We start from the raw sequence: 26,923 nt of genomic DNA on the forward strand, positions 1-26,923 counted from the left end.
TCCAAGAAAGTGTTTTTCATGAAACAAACGCCTTGTGAAAAAATCTTTTGCAATTTGTTCTAATGCAAGTTTGATGCAGAAGTCAGATTATGTGTAAAAACTGCTGAACCAAATTCTATTTCCACAGAGCTGGGTACCGGATACTGTAACGAGCACCACAGATATGTTAAGGAGGTGGGAGGAAATGAGAGGAGGTAGAGGAGAGTTTGAGTTGGACGGTACATCAAGAATTCCATGACCTTTCAGCAGAGATCATAATTTGGAAGCATTTATGAGGAAGGGAAGAGTATACTTAGATTACAGGAACAATTAATGGATCTTTGTCTCCCAAGCTTCGAGAATTGCAGCAGAGATCATAATTTGGAAGCATTTATGAGGAAGGGAAGGGTATATTTAGATTACAGGAACAATTAATGGATCTTTGTCTCCCAAGCTTCGAGAAAGTTAACTTGTGTTCATTGAATTCTAATAGGCTAAATTGAAGTGGCAAAAACAAACAAAACTATCCTTTTTATAGCTTCATTTATACTGTTTTTTGTTCACAGAAAACAGTTTTTGTCCCATCTCATTTCCAGATTTCTGTCCTCCCTCTCTCATGGGACAGCTTGCCATTCTGTCTGGTCCTGCCCTGCCAGTTCAATCCCGTTTTCCTAAAGGCCATTTGCACTAGAATCAGCTGGAAGGGTTTTATTTTGCTTGTTGAATAGTGTACAAATTCAAATGTATTGTGATAATCTATTCTTGATTTTGGACGAGTGGTTGTGATTTCAGGCTTCATTTATGCATGCAGGTTCTTGCCTGCAAAGAATAGCAGACAGAGATGGAGACTAGATACGGGAACTCAGTGAAGCAATAAGGAAACTGATAGAGACTAACAGCAGAGCAGGAGAAAATTCAAGAAATCTATTGAGTTTACAAATGTATTGGTATAAAAATCAGGATGAAGCAGATGAATGCAAGACCTTTTACTTTGCTGGAAAGGAAACTATTGCCAACCTTTTGACTTGGGCCCTTCTCCTTTTAGCATCGCATCAAGAATGGCGAAACAAAGCACGCGAAGAAGTATGTCGTGTTTATGGAGGGCGTGAGCTTCTTGGTGCAGAGAATTTAAGTCATCTCAACCATTGTTAGTCCTCATGGACCACAAAGCAAGAGGCTCACTCGTTATACTGACCAAATCAACAGACAGCTTATTTTTACATGTCCCATAATCCAGAGACAAGGATCCAGCACAAACAGCACTCAATTGAGGAAAACGCGGACCTGCATCTGTGGAATCATGTCAATGATGTAGAAGGTGACAGACCAGTATTAGACTTCATTAAACATGTAGAGCGTCCAATTGATCACTGAGCTCAGTTTCTGAGGTCACAACGACACATCCAATAGAATCAAGTTGACAACAAGAGCACGCGGCTGAGAGAAGCTCAATGCACGCGATCAATGGCATCCACTTTGGTAAGTGGCACCAAGTAATGAGCAGCTGGGGAGCGCACATCTATACTGGACGCGTACCCCCACCTTCGATTAATTCTTTTATCATCTAGACACATTATATAATCACTTTCAAGGGAGTAAAAATAGAAACGAATCTACCACAGCATGTACAGATTAATTGATCATCGGGAGTTTGATTCAATTTTCAGGGAGAAAGAATCTATCCCCTAATTGCTGCAGCCATGGCAGGCAAGCACACTGCACAAGCTCCAAAAGCGATCCAAAGGTTGACTATCTGGCAGCAGCGTGCTTGTGAATGCTAAGAACCCATGATCTACTCCAGCAAACCCAATCACGGACAAGATTTTTATGGCAAGCCCTCTATGATGTCCACACATCAAGATACTGGCCCAGAGAGATGTAATATATGATATTACTCCCTGCGGCAAAGTTCTGCAGGATATCAAGATGAATAATTCACATTTTACGCGCTGTATCCTTGAGATCCTCTCCATGCAAATTTTGAAGTGTCAAGAAACCGATTAAAAAGTTTGTCATCTTCCCTCACTTTTCCCGGAACCAGAAGCTTAAACTGTGCATCAATTGATCTCAGTTTCTTTAAATCATCCTTATTTTTAATTTTTCAGCTCCTAATGTAGCTTCTTTCTGTACAAAAACACAAATTTGAAACATGATAAAAAGAAAAAACAGAAAGAGAGATATAGAAAGATTCAAAGAGACACCCATGCCCACCATTTATAAAGGGAAGGAAGAAAACGAGTATTCCTTCCATGATAATAAAAAGCAGGTGGGATGCAAAAGAGGGAAACCGAGTTTGTGGTAGTGTTGGCGCAGCGACTGATCGGAATCTGATTTAGTGGCAATAGGTAATAAAAAGGCTAAAATTACTCGAGGAGGAATGGCATGGTTCACCATGATGAAGCAGGGATTTCGGACACTAATGCTCATGACGAATTGAAGCGTAAGATATCCTTCAAAAGACTCTCTTGTAGGAGACTCACGCGAAGATACTCCACTAGAGGCTGATTGGATGAACAAGTAATCGACCATCAAGATTTAAGATTCTACGAACTTTTTATTCTGGCTTCTCCTTTGTTTTATGGCTCGGTTCTTTATCTTTCGATCCGATTAAAAAAAAAATAAGTTAGACAACCCTAGTTTTAAACCTAATCTGGGATTTAGCTGGTTTGTTTTACATGTGGTCGTTATGGCCATCGTGCTGAAAATTGTAGTGCCTGCCATGGTGAAGAAGATATAACAGAGGATTCTAATATCGCTTGTGATCCTCCAATTCAAATGGATTCTCCAGCAATCAGACCAGGAATTGTCGAACAGTATGGTGCTTGGATGCTGGTTCAGAAATCGCGACCGCGTGGCAAGACATTCGATCCGCTGATAAATACAAAGAGTGTTAAGGTAACTACGACAGTCAAGCAACCTTATGGTGATTCAGACAGTACCGAGAAGGCAATGAGATCACGATATGATATTCTGACTGAGTTTCAGGTTCCAGATCAAATAGAAATCCCTGAATCTAGTGCAGCTAGAGAGATTTCAGGCAATGATCAAATAGAAATCCCTGAATCCAGTGTTGAGCCTCGTATTAATGGGGTTAGTGCAGATAAAAGAATCTCAGAACCTTGGCTTTCCTAATTCTTTCAGAGTGGAAGCTCAAGGTTTTTCAGGTGAATTATGGACTCTGTGGAAGGACTCTTCCGATAGGGTTCGTGTGATGGAATGGTGGAGGTCAGTTTGTGCACCTTGAAATTGATAATTCGTCCACCGGCAAGTGGTTTTGTACCGTCATATATGTCAATCCTCAGTTTCTTTTGAACCGCCATCTTTTCGGTTCTGTTTGTTTTTGTATATATAATTTTAACAAAATAAATTTAAAAAAATTATGATTATTTAGATTAAAATTATTATTGAAATCACTGTGAAACAAGTGTTTGAGGGTAAAATGATAAATGGTTGCAAACAGTATTCTTTGGCCAAAAATTATCCGTCGAGCAAGAGAAAGCAACTGTGGTTGATTCTCATAAAAAACAGAAATATTATGTTGCCTAATAAACTATGGTTGGACCACTTTTTTTATGGGTTTCTCACAATTTTATGCAGTAAGAAAATTGAAAAATGCCTAAGAAAATTGAAAAAAACTTCAATTCCGTTATTCGTTTGTTCCTTTTGTCATCAAGAACTAAGAACTTCATCAGTTCTTGAACTACACCAAGGAGGAAGTCATCGTCTTTCCCTGAATCCTCATTCTCGGTGGAATTCAATTTCAAGTGATTGCTAAATTAATCAATATCCCTTGTTACTATTACTAGGCTAGAAAGCACATGGAGAAAACTGATAAATCAGCTTTAATATAGCTCAATACAAAAAGCAAATACGGTTGGAGAATAATATAAATCATATCCTAAAACCTCACCTAATAGTTTAAATTATTGGATTGAGATGGTTCTTTGACATGGTATTAGAGTCTTGATGACCAAGCGGTCACGAGTTCGAATCTCACAATCTCTTATTTATTTGATAAAAATTAAACAAAGATAATATGAGTTTATGCGAGTTTCAAACTCAAAAGACTTTTACTTGAGGGGGGTGTATTGAGCTTTAATTTTATAATGTGAAAATGTGATATAGAAATAAAGCAATCTTTTAAATACAAAGCAAGAGGTGTAGGTGTAGGAGAAATCATTGACCCTCGAAAAGAAACCATTTTTTGCCTCTGGGCTTTAATCCCAGCACACCCTTTTGGGACTCGAGAGCACAAGGCAATCTTGAAGCTTAAAACTAGCCCGAATCGTAAAAAAAATGATGCCCAAATCCGTAAGAAAATGCAGATCCAGCCAACTCAATCTCTAGTTTAGTGTTTAGTGGTTGTCTTGTTTGCATATTTTACTTGTAAAATGTTTTTATATGGAATGTTTAGTAAGTATTGATATGACAAATCGTAGAAGATAAATGGCGGTGGTGGTGGCGGTAAAAATTTCTTATGGTAAAGATGGTTGAAATAAATATTTTATAAAGTTTTATAAGTTAAAGAGTATATTTTAATAAATTAATAAGTTGTAAACTATTTTATGCTTAAATGTTTTTCTTGTAAAATATCATGAAAAAACTCGTGAAATGATTTAAACTTATAGACTTGGTAAAATCCATGCTATTTTTTTTTTTTTTGTTATAAGTTTGCTTAGCAAACTATAATAAAGGTAGACTTTTTGGTGAGGATATACCCTATAAAATAGAATTAATCTCAATTAATGTATAAACTAATCTAAAAATATGTTGAGAACAGATTTCCAATCATCCTCATACAATATGGTTTTATTTTATCTTGCTTGCAAGTGCCAACTGAGGCCAAGCCAGGCCAGTTGTTTGTGTATACAGATACCTATACATCATGTGTGTGAGTGTGGGTCTGGATTTTTACATCTTAAAAGTATTTTAAAAAAATTTAAGAATTGTTTTTTTCTTTAAATTATTTTTAAAAATTAAAAAAAATATTATTTTAATATATTTCTGAGCAAAAATTACTTTAAAAAACAATCGTTAACACACTCTTAAACACCCCCAATAATATTAGTACATTTCTTTTTTTTTTGTAATCGTAAGTGTCCGGACCAGTTTACACGCATCTCAACTAATTTTTCAAGATTTTAAAATTAATGACTAGATAAATTTCTAGTAGTTTTTTAATTTATAATATTTGAATTAATAATTTTTAAAAAACAAACTCGAAATTATATATTGAGCTATACCCCTCGGCTCTCGATGATACAAATAGAGGAGACATTTTGTGGTTCCTCATCCTCCTTGTCCCTCCATACTCGGTTCAATTATTCGAATCACACCCCCACCTCGATCATGCCTTCCCCTCGACGTTTGTTTTGCCATCATCATCATCATCATGATCCTTTCAACCATCTTGTCATCAAGATAATGCAAACCTCAAATCATGTGGTATCTTATCCTCCTCTACCATGTTGACGAAGCCAAGCTAACTTCATTTGTTTTTTAACTATATTATTAGCACAACCCAAACCAACTTGGAGTAGCATTGTTGAGTTTGTTTGTTTTTGTGTTTAAATTTTTTATATTTTTTTTATTTTAAGTTAATTTTTTTAGTGCTTTCGTATCGTTTTGATGCGCTGATGTTAAAAATAATTTTTTAAATATTATAAAAATATTATTTTAATGTATTTCCGAATAAAAAATAATTAAAAAAATAATCATTATCGCATTCTCAAAAACTATTTTTTATCTCTCTATACAGCATCGTCTTGCATTTCTTTTTTTTTAGAAGAGATTGAAGAGTTTCTTGTTGGAGAGTATCAAAACGTTACTCAAATGAAAAACACTTCTACCATTATACAATTCAATGGCCTTATAAAACCATGCTATTTCCATGAGCAAAGTAAGAGGGATTGGATGGATTCATCTAAATTAGTTTGATTTGAATTTTTTATTTTTTTACTTCAAATTAACTATTTTTCGTGTTTTCATATAGTTTTATTGTGCTGATATTAAAAATAACTTTTAAAAATTAAAAAAATATTCTTTTGATGTATTTTCAAACGAAAAGTATTTTACAAAGCAACCGCCACCAAATGTTTTTTGAAAAAATAAAAAAAAGTTTAACAAATGCTTTTTGAAAAAAATATAAAACGAAAACATTAAATTAGTTCGATAAGGTTACTGTTTGACCCACTAAGTCAACCAAGATCGATTGGCTCAACTCTCACTTGGTTCGGCACCGACTGTTGAAAGTTGAAACAATGATGATCACTATACAAACCAATCAAACAGATGCAACCACCCACATGAACCGATCTCCATGATGATTTTTTTAATTGAGAAATTAAATAACAAAACAACCTTCAAATCATGAGAGCACATAGCTAATTGGCTAGTAATTAAAATAATATGACAAGGATCGCTGAGCACTCTAATCATTGCAACTCCCCAGACAAAGTATGGGAAATTAATACGCAAAATAACAATAATCATTTCTCATAATAACAGCAGTGATTACTTGAATGTATATATACGGATGTTTTGAAATTAGAGTAATAATTACGGTATAAAATATTTTTATTTAAAAATATATTAAAATAATTTTTTTATTTTTAAAAATTATTTTTAACATGCATAAACTAGACATGAAAACTTAATGGGACATACCAAATATTATCTACCCTAATTTGGGTAGAAGTTGTAACCACTGGTAATGCCCACTAAGGTGATATTATTTGGCAGACAAGAATGCTTTAAAGTCCAAAAACAACAAGGTTTAGTTTTTAAGGCATGATTTCAAAGCTTTCTCCTTGAAAAAAAATAATAACAACAATGGCAATGGCATGATGAGAGTGCTGCTTGCCTGGAGCTGTCTCGATGGAGACATGCACCAGAAAATATGTGCACGAATTGAAGCAGATAGCTTTCTACTCTCCAAGCACTCTCCACGCAAAACCACATAGAAGTATGCATAATTTATATATTTATATTTAATCGAGATACGTGTATACTAACCCGAATATTATTCTAAGAAAACCCACATAAAGTATGAACAATCCATTTGTTTTTCTTCTTCGTTGATGATCGTTTGGGGCTTCTTGGGAGTTTTCTAGCATTAAAATAGACGTTTGGTGTGTGAAATCCTTAAAAAAAAAAGAGGTAAGGGTCTCGCACAGCCAGCATTTCTTAGGGATTCGGTATCTCTGTTGATAATCCGACCTCCAGCCTGCATTAAAATATGCTATGAATATCAAAACAGCCTGTAAAACGCAGCAAGCATCAATGTCGAGTTTTGAATTTGCACGATACATTTTCATTAAAAATAGGTTTAAATTTAATAGTCGTTAATACCAAAGCTTTAAGACCGGATCCGAGATACATCTTAGATAACAAGGTTTAGGTCGCGAGACTGGAAGGTGCATCTAGGGTTAACTTGGTTTAAAAAAAAAACTAAAATAATATTATCTTGATAAAAATAAAATTTTACTAGGTTTTACCAAGATTTACTAGGTTATGAATTAACTTAGATTTTTTAATGAATGTTTGTTTTTTTGTTTGTTTTTTCTAACTCGAACTAGGTTACGCATGGATTTGTTGGAAAACCAGAAATTAAATAACAATAACTAATACTATCCTCCCATAAATTAAAAAAAATTACTAGGTTTTACCAAGATTAACTAGGTTATGAATCAACGTAGATTTTTTTACCGGATATTAATGTTTTTGTTCGTTTTTTCTAACTCGAACTAGGTTACGCGTGGATTTGTTGGAAAACCAGAAATTAAATAACAATAACTAATACTATCCTCCCATAAATTAAAAAAAAAAAAAAAAAAAGAAGAACATCAAGACCTAGTATTAGTCATTGAACACGTGACTTATGAGGCTCAAAGCGTGACGATGGTGGAATGGAAAAGAGATATTCTCCTTGTATAGTTCAAGATATGTATTGAATTCTTGATGGAAAAAAACAATCATCATGTATTAAAATTAAGTTTTTGTTTACCAAGATTTTTTTTTGTTAGATATTAAATATATAAAAAATAATGTATTTACAAAAAAAAAAAAAACTCTTCTATCAAGTTTTTTTTATACCAGTGTCCAAGAGCACAAGTGTTTTAAAAGTGCATTTTTCTTGAAAATGCTGATGTTTTTATAGTGTTTTCAACGGTTTTAACATATTAATATTAAAACAAGAATACAAATTATTTTTATATATTTTCAAGTAAAAAAAACTATACACCAAAATAACAAACACATAAACTAAATTAAAACGATAACTTAAAGGGTTTATTAACTTACTAGTTGAACCCAAAATTCGATTTAAATTGATAATGTAAAAAAAAAGAAGCTCATTAACCATGTTATTGCAAGAATTCAAAAGTAACAAGCAATGGGATTGAATTGCCATAGATACCAAATAAGCATTGTCCTTTGGTTGCTTTGAGAAATCAGGGAAAGACAATGGTGGAAGCAGAATATCATCATGTGATATTGTTGCATTGCCTTTTCTTTTCCCCTAATTCCCTCAAAACATTGCTTAGTTCTAGGTTTTGGTATCCTCCTTGTTGTTTTTACTATCAAATATAATGCATACGTCACCCTCCCATCTTCGAGTCTTGTCATGTACCGAAAGTTTTTTTAATTATATTTTTTTAAAAATTAATTTTTTATACTTTTTTATTATTTTTACATATCAAAAATAAATTTTAAAATAATAATAAAAGCATTATTTTAATATATTTGTAAATGAAAAATAATATTCCCCGTACTATGCTGAGATTAATGTAAAGCCTTAAAGACCACTAACATGGAGAAATATTTCTAGGAGATATATCCAAAATTCAATAAAAATATATTTGGCCACACTTGATAAATTATCAGGCAATGGTTCGGTCTAGCGTGATTAATTACGTATTTGATGGTGTAATACGGGATATTTTTTAAAAATATTTTTTATTTTTAATATTAGTATATTAAAAAACTAAAAAATATTAATTTAATATTTTTAAAAAATAAATATATTAAAAAAAAACACCCAACAACAAAAGCTACCACGGTTACTTAAATATAGCTATATATTGATAACTAATTATTCAAGGTCTGTTTGAAATTGTGGTGGTGGTGGCGGTTCAAAATGCTTTTCGCTTAGAAATACATTAAAATGAAGTTTTTTTATTTTTTAAAAAAATATTTTTGATATCAGCACATCAAAACGATCTAAAAACATGAAAAATTTTCAAAATTTTTAGAAATACAATGCAAACCATTCTCAAACTCCTTGTGAAAATATCATAAAAATTATTTAAATTAATCTTACTTTCATAGCTAATTAATATTCTCAAAATAATTTTTTTCTATAACGATTAAGGATACCAATCTCGAAATCACATACAATATATTAATTATCATATTAACAAATATAATAGTTGATAAGTTACTATATATCAACTTACTATATTAACATATCTACTAGTATTACAATAAATACATTATAATATATTAATTATCAAATCATCACAATTCCTAACATGAATCTATCTACATATCTTACATGTCCCACATATCCATATTTATTTTTAAAAATACATTATAATATATTACAATAAAAATATATTTATTTTCTATATTATACTTTTTTTATGTTTATTCCTTTTATACCATGACAATAACCAAAATATTATGCTAATATGTACTATTTTTCTCAACAAATCCCCGCCGTCAAATTCTTTATTTTATTTATTTATCATGTATTTTTTTAAAAAAACCACGTTGAGTATCAGGTAATTTAATTATTTTTTCATTTTATTTTTACTATCCGATATGTAAACTATAATTAAAAGAAAAGATAAAATAAAAATTAATTAAATTATAAATGCTCAGTGTAATTATTCAGTCACGGCTCAACAAAAAGAAAACTTAAAGAGAGAAAAATCTTAGATAGAAACATTTTTATTATTTTTAATAAATTATAAGTGTGTGTGTATATATATATATATATTTATATTTTTCCACAATATGAATACAAGTAATCATAGTTTTTAGATCCGGTTCGGTTCAAGGTCCAAGTTCCGGATTTTAACCGGGTCACCGGGTTGTCCGGGTCAAATTGTTTTTTTAAAAAAATCAAAACGACGTCGTTTTAGTAAAAAAACAAAAGTTAACGGGTTGCAACCGAGTTTTTGACCGGGTTTTGCCAGGTCAACTGAGTTGCCGGGTCAACCTGCAGAGTCACACCGGATTTTTATTTTTCTAATTAGTTTTTCAACCTGACCCGGTTTTAGCTCTAGATTAACCGGATTTTGAATTGACCGTCGGGCCGGATTTTAAAGGAATAATTGACAGTGATTACAATTTACTGCACCATAAAAACTTTCTCATTTCATGTCAGGCAAGCAGCAGTTAATACCCTCCCTGAACAAATTTTTTCAGGCAAAAATGTAATTAAACCCTACGACCAGGTACACTTAAGTCCAGAAATAAAAGATGAGGTCCATTTCGTAAATCCCCCCCACAAAACGTTATGTTTTCAGGCAAAAATGTAATTAAACCATACGACCAGGTCCACTTAAGTCCAGAAATAAAAGACGAGGTCAATTTCGTAAATTCCGCCCCCCACAAAATCTTAACCTTTTCAAAGCCCACTCTCTCCTCTCTCTCTCCTTTTATGTTCCTCCACTTCTTGAGAGAGAAGCACAAGCCAAGAAGACTAAAGAGAGACTATCAAAACATCAACACGCATTATAGAGAGAGATGGTTGATGATTTCATGGTGTGTGTAGAAAGAATCATAGTAGCCTCAACTTGTTTTGAGTCAGTTCATAATGGAGAAAGAGACAGAAATAGAAGTGATGATGTTGGTGTTGGTATCGGAGCAACAAGTAAGGATGGTAATGTGAGTGAGAGTGTTGTTTCCGTGAAAGGAAATGAAGAAGGGTCTTCATGTTCTCTGAAGAAAGTAGAGATGGTTGAGTGTAGGATATGTCAAGAGGAAGCTGAGGTTCTTGCTATGGAAGCTCCTTGTGCTTGTAATGGCACCCTCAAGGTCTTTACTTTTCTCTTATGGGTTTTTAATTTATTCTCTCACCTTTTTTTAGTTTGTTCATTGTTGTATTTTTTCTTGTTATTTATTGGTTTTTTTGGTTGTGAGTTTTTAAATTTTTTTGCTAACGTGTTCGTGGATTTTGATTTTTGAATGGATTCTCTCCTTTATTTTTCCTTCTTCTTACGTCAAAAGCTGTGTTCTTTTTGTTTTTGGTGAGGAAATGAGGCTGTTGTTTTATGCTTTTGGGATGTTGGTTTCTCGGGTTCTGAGATTTTTGTTGATTCTTCTGGTGTGTCTTCTGGTTTTTCATTTAACTCTCTCTCTTTCCCCCCCTCCCTCCCTCTCTCTTCGTGGTTCACAGCACTCGGAAATGGAGGTTTTTCTGTCGCTTTATTTTTGTAATGATACACAACTCTCAAGGTCTTTCCCTGTCTTGGGTTTATATAATTTTAGTTTCTAAATTTGAACTTCAAATTTGTGAACATGATGATGCTTTAAGAATCGGTTATGTTTTGTAATTTTAAAGTTGGGATTTTTTTTTTTTTTGCATATTATTAGCTACCTGTACCATTGTGTATGATATTTAGGTGTTGACAGGTGTGCACATTTAATGAGCAGACGTGCTTGTTGAAAAGCTGACCTCCTCTTTTTACGTGTAATTTTATTTTCTAAACACTGTTGATTAACGGGGAAGACAAGTGGAAGAAATGTTTTTTGATAATAAACTGATAAGAGGTTTTAAACCAAGTCTATATTTTATAATAAATGTGAATATTAAGATATAATTTACCTGGATTTCCGTATTAGCTTGGAAGCTTAAATAGATTTTTGAGAAAAGACTTAATTTTTTGGTATGAAAGAAGGGACTAGTACTTTCCGTACTTTATTTTGTTAAAAGTTCCCTGTTTTTCAACAGGTTTTCTAACAAGTTTATTCTGTTGAGCCACCAATTCCTTACTTCATAGAAATTGTATGTACCTTTTCTTTTTCTATGCAATAAACCAACCCAGGAAGAAGGAAACACATTTTTCACATTGATCTGCAGTAAGAAGGACATATGGAAATAATTTATCTTAAAGTTCTTCATCTGATTGTGATTAACAAGGATGCATTATAATTTGATAGAGTTGATGCATTTTGGATATAATTGAATTTTGATATTATACTATGGTTAGAGATGTTGGTTGCTCATGATATCTTATCTTTATTTTTAAGATATCCGATATTGAAGGATGGTTTTGGGTTGGAAGGGTGTATGATCAAGTATAGATAAGAGATGCATTATTTTCTTTTGCTTTTAAGCTGGGTTTTGGTTATCATGTAGGAGAAAAATAGGAAAGGTTTGGGGCATGGGGTAGAGGAACATGGCTTGTATTTTAGATAGACCACAACTTGCATCTGGTTTAGAGAACAGAATTCTGTTGTTTCTTTTTGTTTTTGTAAATAGGTTGCATCCCTTTTGTGCTTGTTAGCAAACATTGTTCTTTTATATGTGGCATGTAGTTCCCCTTATACTAATCATCATCTTCAACATTCAAGATATTCCATGCCACAAATGCACAGTCTAACAACTGTCTGCTGTAGCTTTTTTGTAGTCTTTACTGGTGACCCATGTATTCTATTTCCACCGATGTTTTATCAGTGTCACTTGCAGTTTGCTCATAGGAAATGCATTCAGAGATGGTGCAACAAAAAAGGTGACATTACCTGTGAAATCTGCAATCAGGTAAAGTTTCCCTTTCCACCAGCCTGTGGACTACTTTTTTGTACATATGATACATTTCTAGAAGATATGTCAATGCATGATTTTGTATAAAATGTGCTTTCTGGTTGGCAGGTTTTCTCACCAAATTATTCCTTTCCACCAGCCCGCATCAATCCTGATGTTATGGCAATTGATATAAGGTAACTACTAACTACTGGATTCTCCATCATGCATATGTGACCGAGAGTCTGGGAAATAGGGGGAAAGATCATAGGACAAATGATCAAATAGATACTACCATTATAGAAAATCTGTTGCCTTCTTACGTCGCCCAAACCAGCTACCCTTTGGTTCGATTAAAATTGGCCCAATTAGCTCTACCTACTCCTAACAATTCTTAGTGAATATGATTTCAAATTTTTTTTAACAGTGAAATTAACACAAATGATTTTAGCAAGTTATGGAAAATTTGATGCCCCCTGAAGGTAACGTGGTTTCAACATTTGCGTTCTTGTTGGAAAATGGCATGAAGGAAAAAACTTATTTCATTGAATCAGGTATTTGAAATTAAAGAAAGAAGATTAGGATCCAATTGTCTGTGTTGAAAAGGGTTCACTCAGTACTATGAAGCTATTAACGCTGACACCAACACCACCAAGATCAATTGGATAGTGATGATTGTGGCCTATGATAGCTTTGCAATCCCTTGCTTGCCTCATTCATGCGTAATATGCTTTGAGTTTCTATATATTGCTGCAGCTTCCAAATGTTTTCTCCTTTTTTTTTTAATATCTTTTCAGCATATTTTCTGCATCCTAGCAAAATCTCTTTGAAGTTTTATATGTTTTTCTACATTGCTAACAGGCAAGCATGGGGCCACCACATTGATCTGCATGATTCTCATCTTCTAGCTCTTGAGCATCAATTGCTACAATCGGAGTACGAGGATTATGCTGTTGCCAATACAAGCAGCATTGCTTGTCTTCGATCTGTTGCTCTCATTGTAAGCAAACTGAGATGCTGTCATTGTATACAATCTGAACAATATTCTTATGTGTATCAATGCTTTTATGTGCTTACAAGCTAATTTCGGTCACCATTATGTGCAGTTGCTTATAATTTTGCTACTCCGCCAAGCTCTAATGGTTACAAGGGATTCAGGGATGGTGCAAGAATCATCAACTTTCTTCAGTGTAAGTTTATGGTGCCCGTTATAGTTCAGATACATTTGTGAATATACATGTTTATGCACTACACAAACCAAAGTCAGGTGGATTAACTCGACCCCAGTATACTATCAAAATTTTGATATTCGACTTTCAGTTTCAGGTTTCGCTTCTTCAATTTGCTGGTTTTCTTTTGCCATGCTATGTGATGGCCCGCTCTTGGTACATTGTGCAAAGCCGAAGGAGAAGACATGTATATCTTTTGATCATTCACTCTGCTGGGTTTGCTATTATTCTATTTGATGTGTTAAATTTATTCTTTGTTTTTTCTTGTACAGGGTTAAGAGAGACATCATTGATGTGAGCTACATTCACTCTGAAAGAGAAGCGGTTTTCTTGTTTTTGCTTCTTCTTGCTTCTGTTAGGCAAGCTCCTTTGTCCATAGCAATTTGTCAAGTGGTATTTAAAGTAACAGCTATCAAATGGGTTGAGAATCAACTGGAAAAGCATTTTAAGTATTAGGGTTTTTGTTAAGTTACCTAAGAACTCAAGAAAATGTAAATGTGAGAAAAATGAGTTCATTAGGTTTTTATATTTCATGTTAGTGATGCCATCAATCTTATCAAGCTTCTTGTTGGATATTGCAAGAAATGATTACATGTCTAGAAGAGGTTGATTACGGTAAACATCTGGTGCATTGTCAAGTTTCATTGAAAGAACTGCGAAGTTTGGTGTTGCAAGTAGCTAGAAACGAAACAGCCCTGGTCATAACGCCAAACCATTCAGCTGATCCTGCATTAGAACTCGACTTTTATTGCAAGCAGAATCCTAGAAGCAGGATTAGTCTGAATCCCTTCTTGGTCGCAAACCACATGTGTCCACTAGTATTGAAGCCATTGCTTTGAAATGGCATCATAAAATTATCGAAGCAGATAGCACTTGGAAAATGGAACAGGGAACCGAAGTTATAGGATATCAGAATGGAAAGTTATGGGTCGGCTAGCTAGGGAAGACCCAAAGACGAGACAGCTCAACTTTCTTGCTTTCAGAAGGTTCATACAAGGGTTCGACAGTGTGATCCTCTTTCGTAAACACCTGTCAGGAGTCGTGACCCCTACAATAACCACGATACGTATAAATCCTGTGGCACAGTTCATCGTTGAAGTGTGTAGATCTGTGCTCCCACGCCGTATTGTCACTAGCCCTGACAGAAAACTTTCAAATGGATTTTTTTTTCCCTGTATTTTCGAGCTACTTTAGGTGTGAAAGAAAACTAAACCCCTCCCTGAACAATCTTAAAGACACCCGTCTAAACCCAACTTCTAGCTCTCGGGAAAATCCATTTTTGTCATGAATTGTAACTTGTAAGGGTTCCCAGCATGGCATGTCTCATCCGATTTCCTTGAAGAAAAAAGAAAAGAGTAAACAACAACAATTAACACAGTAGAATGTTTTGCAAAAACAGAACTTCAACTAGAAGCCAACCATTATCAAGGAAAATTGTTGCACCCAACAACTGAAAAACATAAGAGTTTACTTTCAGGAAGATAATATTGCGTGCAGGTTTTGAAACTGCGAGAGATTCCTCGGGCATTCCTCTGATAACTTGGATATACAGAATGCAGCACTGCGCATAGAGGCATTACCTATTACTGTCCGTGCAGCTTGAAGAGCTTACTAAGACCTACAGCTCGGAAAAAAGACTGGGTATTTGCCATATTCTATATCTATCCGAGAGGAAAGAACAAAAGATAAACTGTTAATTGTATTACAATAAGGTGGCAACGATATTCGAAATGCTCTACAGAAGTAGCATAGGCCTGACAAAATCATAATCATGGTCTGTGGATGCACGTAATGAATTCGGCACTGCAGTGAGTGATATACTTGAATGATCACAGCATTATGATGGGATGGGCCAAGGAAAAGCTCTGAGAGTATGAAAAACAGAAGGAAAAAATCAATAGAATATAGCTAGACTAAGAAATTTAGAAATAAACAGTGTCCAGATTTGACTTGAATGATCGATATAGAACAATCCCAAACAATAAAGCAATCTCTACAAAAAGCTGTAGAGTCTGAGTATGAAATCAATGCAAGCGAACAGTGTGGGCATTGCCTGCATATCCAAGAGCATTTCCTATCACATTTGTCATTGGAACAGACCTCCCAAGGGAACTGATCTCCCAAGTAAAATAAATGCAAGATTCTTACAACTTCTGTGATTGGAAACAATGGAAAATCAACAAACAAAATCAGAATTGGCTACAATAAGTTCAGGTCTCAAAAGGATAGTTCATGCCAGTGCAACAGCCTATATCACCATAAAGTCTTGAACATACTCGTGAGCAAGAACATGTTTATTAGCATAATCAAGATTTCTATGTTATTGCCTGTATCAAGACTCGAAAAGAACCTTGAAGCCACTCAACATGATAAAGTAATAAATAACAATCATGAAATCGGTCTTGAATTGCCTCGAGGAGACATTGTGGATTTATGAAATCAAGCAAGGGACCAACTTGCTGCAGTGACAACAGAGTTGCATAATGTTTTTTTGTTCTAGTCTGTGAATTTGTGCCTTCAAATCCTACAGCAACTTGGAGTGATTGCCTTTCAATCATTAAAATCTTGAAAACCATAAGGACATGGCAAAGGAATTCATACAATTCCTGGTTTGCAAACAACAAAATGTAGAATTTCATCAAAGACAGCCTTCATTGCTTCACCACTTTTAAAACACACCAACATCCAAACACCAGAATAGCAAATCATTAATTATTAACAAAAACTAAAGGGTTGTGGGACGACCCATAGATCATCTACACTGATTGCAAAAGTAATCCATTTGTTTTTTTTTTCTTTTTTATTGAATTTTTTTCAATTTATATTTTATTTTATCTTTTAATATTAAAATAGTTAAGAATTAAAATTTATAAATTTTTTTTTTTTTTATAGAGTTAACATAGTTTGCAATTACCTCAATTTACGGGTTTGGCAGCATTTTTATTTTTAATTAAACTTAACTTTATTATCTTTTTTATATATATATATGATTAAAAAAATAGTTTAAAAAAAATTATGTTATTAAACTTTTTAAAATCCTGGTTTATAGGTTTAATTGGCTGACCTCATTCGTTTACATGGCAAGTTTAATTTTTATTTTATTTTTTATTTTATCTTTAGATAATAGGTTAATTAAAAAAAAAAATTCGAACCAATAAAATCAATCGAGGTCAACTCACACACGCAACTTAAATGAAAACTTTAATCAAACAAAGAGCTGATAATATCAAAAAAAAATTCTCCTCACTCTTAAATTTTACAATTTCTTTTAAAAGATAGTGTGGCCGGCGGCAGATCACTAGGCAATAGACCAGTAACTCTCTATACCCCAAGCAAGTCCCTTCCAAGATTCAAAACCTGATTTATCCCCATAGTGTCAAACTAATTCCATTGCTGCAATCCTGTTGAGCAGCACGTTCACTGTCAACATCTCTAATACTGGCACAAAACCATTGAAACAAAGCAGGGCACCGTCTTACATTTCTTTTAAGAAAGCATTGAACTTCAGTTTTCGTTTCCTCGTTGGTCTCAGCAACCAAACATAAATCAAAGAAGATAAGGCTGAAGCATAGAGTAGTTAGCTAAATTACTCAATTTCCTTAGAAGGATAATGCACTCTAATCAACTCAATTTAACAAAAGAATAGAGAGTCAAAGTTAGATTGCAAAAAATCCAAAAGCAAAGCAATAACAATCATAAGAACCCAGGAACAGGACCGCAAGAACTTCTTTTTTTTTTTCTGAAAAAGGAAAACTCACCACTCAACTAACTGGAAACGTGTATAGCCCACCCAGATGGGCAAAGAAAATGCACCGCCATGTTCAATGAGTTGACCCAGCAAGGGTGACTCAGCTGCTGATGCCGATCTCACCACACCTGGCTAGTTTTAGAATTATACAGGGTCTGCTTTTAACAGCATGCACAAGCCATCAGGCAATATCAGCTTCAGTATGATGCTCAGCATTGTCGTTTATGCTTTAAGAATTATAATCACTTCTAAAAATGCTAAATTTTCCAAGCAATCTATGAAGTTCAACGACAACTGAATTATGTAGATTTCAAAGCGCATGGATATAGCTGGAAATTGGTAAATCTCAATGCCACCAATCACTAAAATACGCACTTATCGAAGAACAAAAACGCAAACTCTTTTTTCACTCAATTTCAATCCTCATGTTTTCTCCTCTTCTTCTTTTTCCTTTGGCCCTCATCTTTCAATCCATCCTTCCCTTCCTTCTCCTTCTCCTCCTCCTTTACCTCTACCTCTACCTCCACCTCCACCTCTACCTCTACTTCTCCACTCTTCCTCTTCTTCTTCTTCTTCTTCTTTTTCATTTCCTCTTCTACTTTGATTTCAACTCGGCCCACCACTTTACCCTCGTTCTCTTCAAACTCTGTCCTTTCCTTCTTTACTTCATTGCTTCTCTCGGTTTCCTCTTCCAAATCACCCTTCCTCTTCCTCCTCTTCCTCTTCCTCTCTGTCTCCTCCTCTGCCGCATTACCCTCTTCCTTGACCTCCTTTTTCAATCTCTGCTCGTTATTATTCACTAGCCCGGATTGACTAACCTCCACTCTCTGAGTCTGAGCTGAATCCCTTTTGTGTTTCCTGCGATCGGATTTTGAATGAAGGCGTGCCAACTCATCGAAAGCTGCGGTGGCGCGACGAAGATAAGCGTTTAAGGCCTGGGATGCGCCGGTGTCGGTGGAGACGAACTTGGACAGTATAGAGGCCGCTTTGGCGATTGTCACCGGAGTTGAATCTGTGATTTTGCCGGTCACTGTCTTCATGTTTTAGGGTTTTAAGGATTTGCTAAAAACCTGTCGTTTAGACTTTTTGGATAATGCTTTATATCATAAGGAACGGTCCGGTTCAGCTGTTTTACTTGGGCTCGGTTTGGGTTATTGGGCCTTCCAACCATTCGTGGCCCGTATATTTTGGGCTGGGTTTTAGAAAATGGTAAACATGCATTTTGCTTGAAATATTGTCCACAGGCATGTGTTTTTAGTTGTTCACCGCCCTCGAAATTTTATTTTTCATTTCTATTTTTTAATAAGAAATTAAACATTGTGTTTATTTGTTAAGAATAGAGACAAATTCAAAAAGAAAATACATCAAGATTGTAATATTTTTCATAAGAAATCAAAACCATAATTTAAATAATAATAATCTTAATATTGTTGTATTCATAATAATCTAACTGTAAAATATTATTTTTATTTTATTTAAATCCAGAATTATCATAAAAGTAGTATACTGTTAACAAAAAAAATATTTATATTATACTATATTTATAATAAAAATTAAACTTATGGAACTAACTAGAAAATAAATAATTTTAATTTTTTGCATTGATAAAAAAAATACTTGTATGTAAAAAAAAGTTGTATTGTTCATATCTTTTCTTTATTCAAAAAATAGTAAAAAAACTTGTAAAGAAAAAAATATAAAAAACACTTAAAATACATTTTTCAAACGCAATACAAATTAAAAAAAAATCTCATTTATTATTAAAAAAAAACTGATTAAATTTGCATTAGAAGGATCATATTAAAAAAAAATCTACGGTAAAAGGGACTGGATAAATAAAAAATAGTATAGGGGTTATATTAAAAAAAAAATGTCAAGAACATAGGAGGGAAGGAATGTGTGATTAATAGAATTTTTTTCGATTATAGAAAAACTAGCTTACTCTAAGCTAAAACAATGAAAATTCGGTTCAATGGTAATAATATAACATGGTGGTGGTGGTTGTGGTGGTGATGATGAAAAATAGAGGTGAGTAAAAAAACTGAAAAATCGAGAAAATTGAGAAAATAGGAAAAAAAATAATCGAAAAAACCGAACAGTAAAAAAAACCGATTAAAATTTTGAAAAAACCGGCCGGTTCAGTTCGGTTTCGGTTTTATAAGCCTAAAACCAAAAAAAGGGGACCGGACCGGGAAAAAACAAGCCGAACAGAACCGAACCGAACCCGAACCGAAAAAACCGAGCCAAACCGGAAAAAACAAAGCCAAACTGGTTTGAACCGGTTTTTGTCCTTAAAAACCGAACCGAAACCGGTTGGTTTGAATCGGTTTCGGTTCGGTTTTGATTTTTTTAAAAAAAAAAATTGATTTGATTATTTTTTTTTAATAAAAACCGAACCAAACAAAAAAATGATCACCTCCAATAAAAAATAAAATAAGGGAAAAAAAAGCAAGCTAAGAGTGATTATGGAATAAGAACATGGTTTAATTTTAATTGACAAATAAATGCATCTGACAAGGAAATACAAACATTTTCAAAAGATTTATCAAATAATCAATCGACAGAACAAAAGCATGATCGTAATCTTGTCTGGAAAAGAGAAAGAAAGGTGACAATTTTGTCAAACCATGTTAAATAATAATTCCTAACCATTGAATATATACATGTTTTTTCCTCCTAAGTATATGTTATTATTTGGACGAAGGCTTCTTGTCATTATCATTAAGAAAATGAAAAGAGAGAAGAAACAATGGAGTAGGTTGTGTTCTTGGCCAAAAGCTTGTGCTTTGAAAATGATATTTTCACATTCAATAAACCTTTTGGAACTCTAAAGGTAGATGTTGACCACATCAACCTTTGAAATCATTCAACCAACTTTCTTTTTTTTTAAAAGCAAAATAATGTATAGTTGTTTAATTTGATTTTGAATTTTTCTTTCCGATCAAATATTGAAGCTTATTATCTAGTGGCGCGCTTTCGATTGTATTTGAGTGCGTTTTTAAAACGTGTTTGTTTTTTAAAAAATATTAAACTAATATTTTTTTTAAGTGATTTTCGATTACTTTGATATACTGATATCAAAAGTAAAAAAATTCTGGAAAAAAATAGTATTTTGATGCATTTTCAAGTGAAAAATATTTTTATAAAACATTTTACATCACAACATCAAACATGCATTTTAAATAATATTTTGATTCGGATCGAGATCAGTGAAGAAGATTGATTTGAGAAAAAAACGCTTTTAAAAAACATCTTACATAACAACATCAAACATGTATTTTAAATAATATTTTGATTCGGATCGAGATGAGTGAAAAAAATTGATTTGTTAAAGTTGATAAAATATGCTCATGAAACAATAGAATTGTACTTATAAATATTAACGTATAACAAAAGGAAAAGAAAAATATAAATATAGTAACTTGGAATTCAAGAATTGAAGGTGTGAATTAATAAATTTGGAACATGCGGAAACAATACAATGAAATGATACCTAATTCAAGGATGCAAGAGAATTTATGACCGTTTGTTAAGTTATTGGTAACGATTATTTTTTAAAATAATATATTTTAATATTTTAATTTTATTTTTGATATAAACATATTAAAACGATTTATAAATATTAAAAAAAATTAATTTAAAATAAAATAAATATTTTTTTAAAAAATCACTTTTAAAATATAAAAATATACAGTTTGTAGAACAATGATACTGAAGTGTTAATAATTGATGAAAAACAAAATAACATTAATAAACACTGGTAATCAAGTGTGCTTGTACTTGTTCATACATATTATTGCAATGGGATTCAATATCATCATTAAACAAGATCCATGCAAAAACTCCAGATTTGACGTCCTTTTCATTCGACACAGGAATCCATGATTTCTGCCATGATTTCCGTCGGCTTCATCGTGGTAAAGAGAAGCCATGGCCGTGGCTTCTTGGTCAATGACGACTGACGAACTATCAATCTAGTGCCCAGTCCCATTAATTAATTTAATAAAAGTCAAGGAAAATGAAAGAAAATGATAATCAAAGAAGATAGTTTTTCTTCCCGTTCGATCATTAATGGGGGCATAGGTTATGCCGATTATTAAGTATTTCATGATTTCATCTCAGGAAAAAAAAAAAAAAAAAAAACAGCCTGAAATTGCAAGCTTTTATAAATATAGTAGTTTTAATAACTTTTAACCTAACTAGTCAATCTTAGTTTTTTTCTATGGAGATAGTTTTAAATTTTAGAAATAAAATTTGATAGTATAATTTTTATTTTAATTCTCCATGTAGAAAGTTTGATTTTTAAAAAAAAAAAAAACAAAGAGATTTTAAGGTTACTGGTGCTTTTTTCTGGACAAAAAAAAAAAAAGGGTATTTAGACTACTATTTAAAAAAAAATGAATTGAAAATTTAAATAATGATATTAAAACGGTTTAAAACATAAAAAATTCAATTTGAATTAAAAAAAACATTGGTGGAACACCAACATTAGTCCTTACCCGAACCCTCACAATGGCCTGACCCCTGATTTAAACCCTAATGTTGGTTTTGTGGCAAACCCCTACTGCTAAAAAGTCAATCTCGAAGTGAATCCTAAGACCTCTAGTAGTGGTCATATCTCAAAATTCCAATGTCTCGAAATGGTCCTGATCTAAACCCTTGTATCGATCCTAGCCTGACCACACTAAGCCCCGACCCGATATGAATTTGATTGCCCAAATTTGGACCCAATCCAAATCTTGACACCAATCCTGGTCCAAACCTTGACGTCTTAAATCATGTCCTAGTCTGAACCCTGATATTGGTCCCAACTAAAACCCGACTCGGGTGCATAATACTAGATTCTAACTCAAAACCTAGAAGCTTAGAATCGGGTGCTCGCTGGATCCTCGGGCACCCTGAACCGAGTTCCAGCATGAATTCCAAGCGTCCGAGACTAGGTCTTAACCCAATCCCTGAGCACTTTGGATGTGGTCCTAACTTGAATCTTAGGCAGTGTTTGACACTGCGGTGCTTTTAAATTTTTTTTATTTTTTATTTTGCTTTAAATTAATATGTTTTTGATATTTTCAAATTATTTTGATGTGCTGATGTCAAAAATAATTTTTTTTAAAGCATTATTTTAATGTGTTTTTGAATAAAAAGCACTTTGAAAAGTAACTACTACTACACTCCCAAACACTCTATTATGGACCATGATCCAAGGCCCAACGTGGTACCCCTGCATGATCGAAGACCATTTTTCAAATTTCGAATCCGACCCTTTTTAAAGCATTATTTTAATGTGTTTTTGAATAAAAAGCACTTTAAAAAGTAACTATTACTACACTCCCAAACACTCTATTATGGACCATGATCCAAGGCCCGACGTGGTACCCCTGCATGATCGAAGACCATTTTTCAAATTTCGAATCCGACCCAAGTCCCAGAACACATGCTATATTGGAAGAGAATTACCTGTGGATTACGTCTTCATCAACTTTCGTTCGTAAACGAACGTGGATTAGGTCTGGGTAAGCTATATCTTACATTTTATGTCTCTAACAATGTTTCATTTCAATTCTTAGTTTAAAAATGCTTAATGTCAATTCACTATTTTAAAAAAAGATCCAAATAGCCATCTTTAAATCTTTTATAAACTATATATTAACATGAAGAAATCTTAATTTATATATTTTGACCTCTAGCATTAATAATCTAAAGGGAATAAAACATAGTTTATCAGAGATGGCAATGGATTTTTCATACCTCAGTCCGAACCAAAAATAATTACCCGAACTTGGATAAATATGGATCTTTCATGCCCGGTCCTTGACCCAGTCGGGTTTCGGGTACTTGTCACGTTATCCAAAATCCAAACCAGAAACGTGTGATAGCACTAAAAGCCTCCAAGTATAATCAGACAAACAAGAATACCGCGTGGGTCCCACGTATGACAGAATCCTCCCCTTCTCTTCCCCTCGTGGACTTTTGCGCGCACGGTAGCAGTATCCTTTAAAGGGGCCCACCTTACAGCCTAAAACCTGCTCTCACCTCAATGTCCATCCATTTTAGTTTTCAGACACAGCACGACAAAGTGGTGTCCTTCCACGTGTTGAAAAGAACACGTGGTTGGTTAATGAAGAGAGTGTTAGTACGCGCTATGGGAGGAGTGTGAGGAACGATAAAGCGAGGAGAGAAGTGGGATCCACTGTCAGAAACCGCCCACCTGAAAATGTAGAAACTGCTCTGACAGCGATTTCCCGCGCCAAACACACCCGTTTTTCTTTTTCTTTTACCAAAATTGTAAAATGGTCCCTAGAGTTGAGCGAGAAAACAAACACCCCTCAACAAAACAATTCCTGATTTTACCCCCTAAACTTTGTGATGTTTTGTATTTACTCCTAAACAACAAAAATTGATAGAAAGACTCATAAAAATCTTACCTCCTAGTCAATTTTTAATGGTAATTATTTGTACGAACATAAAATTTTCAAAACGAATTGAACAATTATGGTGTTAAAAACATTCTTCTCAATCAAATAGAATGTCTTCTTGATGAATTAGTTTATACGTGGGTCTTGTTGATGAAAGTGATACTAATATTATATAATAGTCTTACAAAATTCACTTGCCAAAAAGAATAAATCATTTGTCCTATAGTTATAATGTTTTAAATCAATAAAATTTTATTTAATTTTGACGAACGAAGCATCAACCGAGCAACATTATTTTTCTCGATACCGCATGATCTCCTTGCCAAGGCAACCAAAGCAATCTACCAAGTCTAATGCCAGATAAATTTCAACGTCAAATGATTAAATCGAAAGGAACAAAAATTGAGGGATCAAAATAGAAAAAGAAACAAATGACAAAAAAAGAAAGAAAGAGAAAACACAATTACAATTCATAATTCATAGCGTTTTGTTTCTAGTGCTGCAATACTTTTGCCACGTGACTTGGTTTTCTTCTTAATTAATGCGGGCCTGATTAATGGATGTTCCTATAACATTTATTGAGAGTCATTTAATATTTCTAAAAAAAAGTGACAATAGTATTTTTATTTTTTTATACTCAAGGTATGTTTCGTGTCAATATTAAAAAACAAACGAGCTCAATCCTTCACCTTAAATTATAAACGAAAATATTATGAATTGAAACAATGTATTTTTATTTTTTTATATACTCAATGTATTTTTTATTTTAATCATTTATTTTTTAATTTTATTTTTACACATTTTTACTCTAACTTTGAGTATATTAATTTGTTTTGGTTCACATTGCTATCTTTGGTATTAAAATGAATTCAAGAAAGCGTTCAGAAACGTGGGTCACCTTGTGTTTCTAAAAACATCAAATTTTTTTTGTTAAAAATTAATTTTTTTATATATTTTGGATCGTTTTGATGCGCTGATCTCAAAAATAATTTTTTAAAAATAAAAATAAATTATTTTAATGCATTAAAAAAAGAATTAAATCCAGTCGCAGCAAAACACAGGATAAATATAAGTATAATAGTCTTTGCCTAATCATGGGATTTGGAATAGCTTCACTTTCAAAGCATACAGATTGCAAGTGGCAATGTGGATTTGGGGTTCTTATCTGTTTATTAATAAAGTCAAAATAAAAATTATGTATAGACGCGATTCAATTGAAAAATGTCCAATCAAGATTTATTGTAGAAACCCTAAGTACCACAGAAATTCATGGGTTGTCAAGCTATGGATGTCTCGTCTATGGAGGAGTGTGAACGATGGCAAGAACAGGAGAATTATAATTCAAGTCTACGCACCAAGGCAACAGGAGAATTATAATCACTGTGAATTTGCATAATGATTCTTTTTTTTTTTTAGTTTTTTTGATTTTTTACACTTATTTTTTTTAAATTTGATACTTTAACACTGTTTTTTCAATAGTATTATTAGTCATGATGATTTGTTTTTATGCCTGCGTCTACGGCTTTTGTTTTTTTCCTTTTAATATGACTCTTTTAAATCAACTTTATTTTGAAATTAACTTGGTATTTTATTTTGGTTGCATAAATAAAGGGTTATTGTAAAGTTGAGGGGATGAAAAATAAAATAAAATAATATTTATATAGAATAATTAAAAGTTAAAGGGTCAAAATCAAAACTAAAAAAATATAGTGGATCAAGATAAACAAGTAGGGTGACTTGGTTGGCGCATGAAGAATGTGCGGAACACGCCAGCTGCACTCTAGTAGTGTGTGCGACAGACTACAATAGTGGAACACGCCTTTACACCATGACGTTGGATTTCTCTATGCGAGATCTTCCAGATAAGATGACACGTGTACATGCTGAAAGCGTGTGGCAAACTATTTTTTTTTTTCCCTTCTCCTTCCTCTTTTCTCTCTTATTTTCTTAGGACTCACGCTGGTTTGCCAAGGTTTAAAATTGTCCTTCATTTTGTTTTTTTTTTTTCAGATTTGATCGTTATTTTTTTATTGCTATTTCTAACTTTAAAATCATTTTTTAATTGATTTTTATTTTTTTTAATTTCACCCACTTGTAACTAATTTCACTTAGTTTTTATATCAAATTTTATTCTTGTTATTTTGATTGTTTTTTTTTATCTTTTTTTAATTGATTTTTTTTTCAATTTCACCCCCCAACATTTGATTTCATATTTTTTTATCTTGGTTCTTATTTTTTTTAGTGCTATTTGTTGTGTTAAATTCTTTTTTAATTATTTGTTTTCAATTTAATCCCTATATATTTGGTCAATTGAGAGTTTGACTTTGTAATTTTTCCAAGTTTGCCTTATATGAAGTAATCTAGATCCCATGACCTAAGTTAATAGTTTAAGAGATTAGCTCAAGATCATTTCCATTTTTTTTAAAAAAAAATATTTTTTTTTAAAATTTCATCATTCAACAAGAATTAATTATAAATTAAATTTTATGATATTTTTCACTTTTCTTTAAAAATACCAATTTTATCTATCTTGGGAAAAAATCGGCCTGGCTTTTGGTGTATCACTTGCCACCAATCGAGTAAAAATCTATAAATGATCTTATTGCCTATCCATTCATATTTATTTCAATTTTTTTATTTGACAAATAATAAATGTTTCTAGACTAGTTTACATATTAATTAAATTTTTTTTTATCAAATAATCTCAAGTCCCGACGCCTCACATCAACATGACTACGTGCATTTTAGAAAAATTAATATTTTTTTTAAAATATTAATCTTGAAATTTAAATATATAAAA

At 32.9% G+C, this 26,923-nt stretch overlaps 2 protein-coding genes and 1 long non-coding RNA gene across 7 annotated transcripts; 1 reads left to right on the top strand and 2 right to left on the bottom strand.

Annotated features, from left to right (window-relative positions):
• Positions 1-495: 495 nt before the first annotated feature.
• On the bottom strand, positions 496-1,527 carry LOC112323768 (uncharacterized). Its single transcript, XR_002977236.2, has 2 exons — positions 963-1,527; positions 496-798 (listed from the first exon to the last, which is right to left on the bottom strand). It is a non-coding gene; the product is annotated as an uncharacterized LOC112323768 (long non-coding RNA).
• A 9,095-nt stretch (positions 1,528-10,622) lies between these two features.
• On the top strand, positions 10,623-14,579 carry LOC18104586 (uncharacterized). Of its 3 annotated transcripts, none has more exons than XM_024582960.2 (7): positions 10,623-11,022; positions 12,665-12,748; positions 12,860-12,927; positions 13,592-13,730; positions 13,837-13,920; positions 14,057-14,146; positions 14,232-14,579. In XM_024582960.2, the coding sequence occupies exons 1-7, from the start codon at positions 10,732-10,734 to the stop codon at positions 14,235-14,237; spliced, it is 762 nt and encodes a 253-aa protein (XP_024438728.2). In that variant the 5' UTR covers positions 10,623-10,731; the 3' UTR covers positions 14,238-14,579. The 3 variants fall into 3 exon arrangements, with proteins under 3 accessions (XP_024438728.2, XP_024438727.2, XP_024438729.2); XM_024582959.2 differs by having other exon boundaries at positions 10,625-11,022; positions 14,051-14,146; XM_024582961.2 differs by having other exon boundaries at positions 10,626-11,022; positions 12,677-12,748; positions 14,051-14,146.
• A 2,564-nt stretch (positions 14,580-17,143) lies between these two features.
• Positions 17,144-18,790, bottom strand: LOC18104587 (uncharacterized). Of its 3 annotated transcripts, XM_024582965.2 has the most exons (3): positions 17,718-18,790; positions 17,439-17,520; positions 17,144-17,360 (listed from the first exon to the last, which is right to left on the bottom strand). In XM_024582965.2, exon 1 carries the CDS (start codon positions 18,745-18,747, stop codon positions 18,124-18,126), a length of 624 nt encoding a protein of 207 aa, XP_024438733.2. In that variant the 5' UTR covers positions 18,748-18,790; the 3' UTR covers positions 17,144-17,360; positions 17,439-17,520; positions 17,718-18,123. The 3 variants fall into 3 exon arrangements, with proteins under 3 accessions (XP_024438733.2, XP_052302590.1, XP_024438731.2); XM_052446630.1 differs by having other exon boundaries at positions 17,144-18,198; positions 18,229-18,790; XM_024582963.2 differs by having other exon boundaries at positions 17,439-18,790.
• Positions 18,791-26,923: the final 8,133 nt, after the last annotated feature.

The sequence above is a fragment of the Populus trichocarpa genome, chromosome 13, assembly GCF_000002775.5.
Source record: "Populus trichocarpa isolate Nisqually-1 chromosome 13, P.trichocarpa_v4.1, whole genome shotgun sequence".
NCBI classification, from domain to species: Eukaryota; Viridiplantae; Streptophyta; class Magnoliopsida; order Malpighiales; family Salicaceae; genus Populus; species Populus trichocarpa.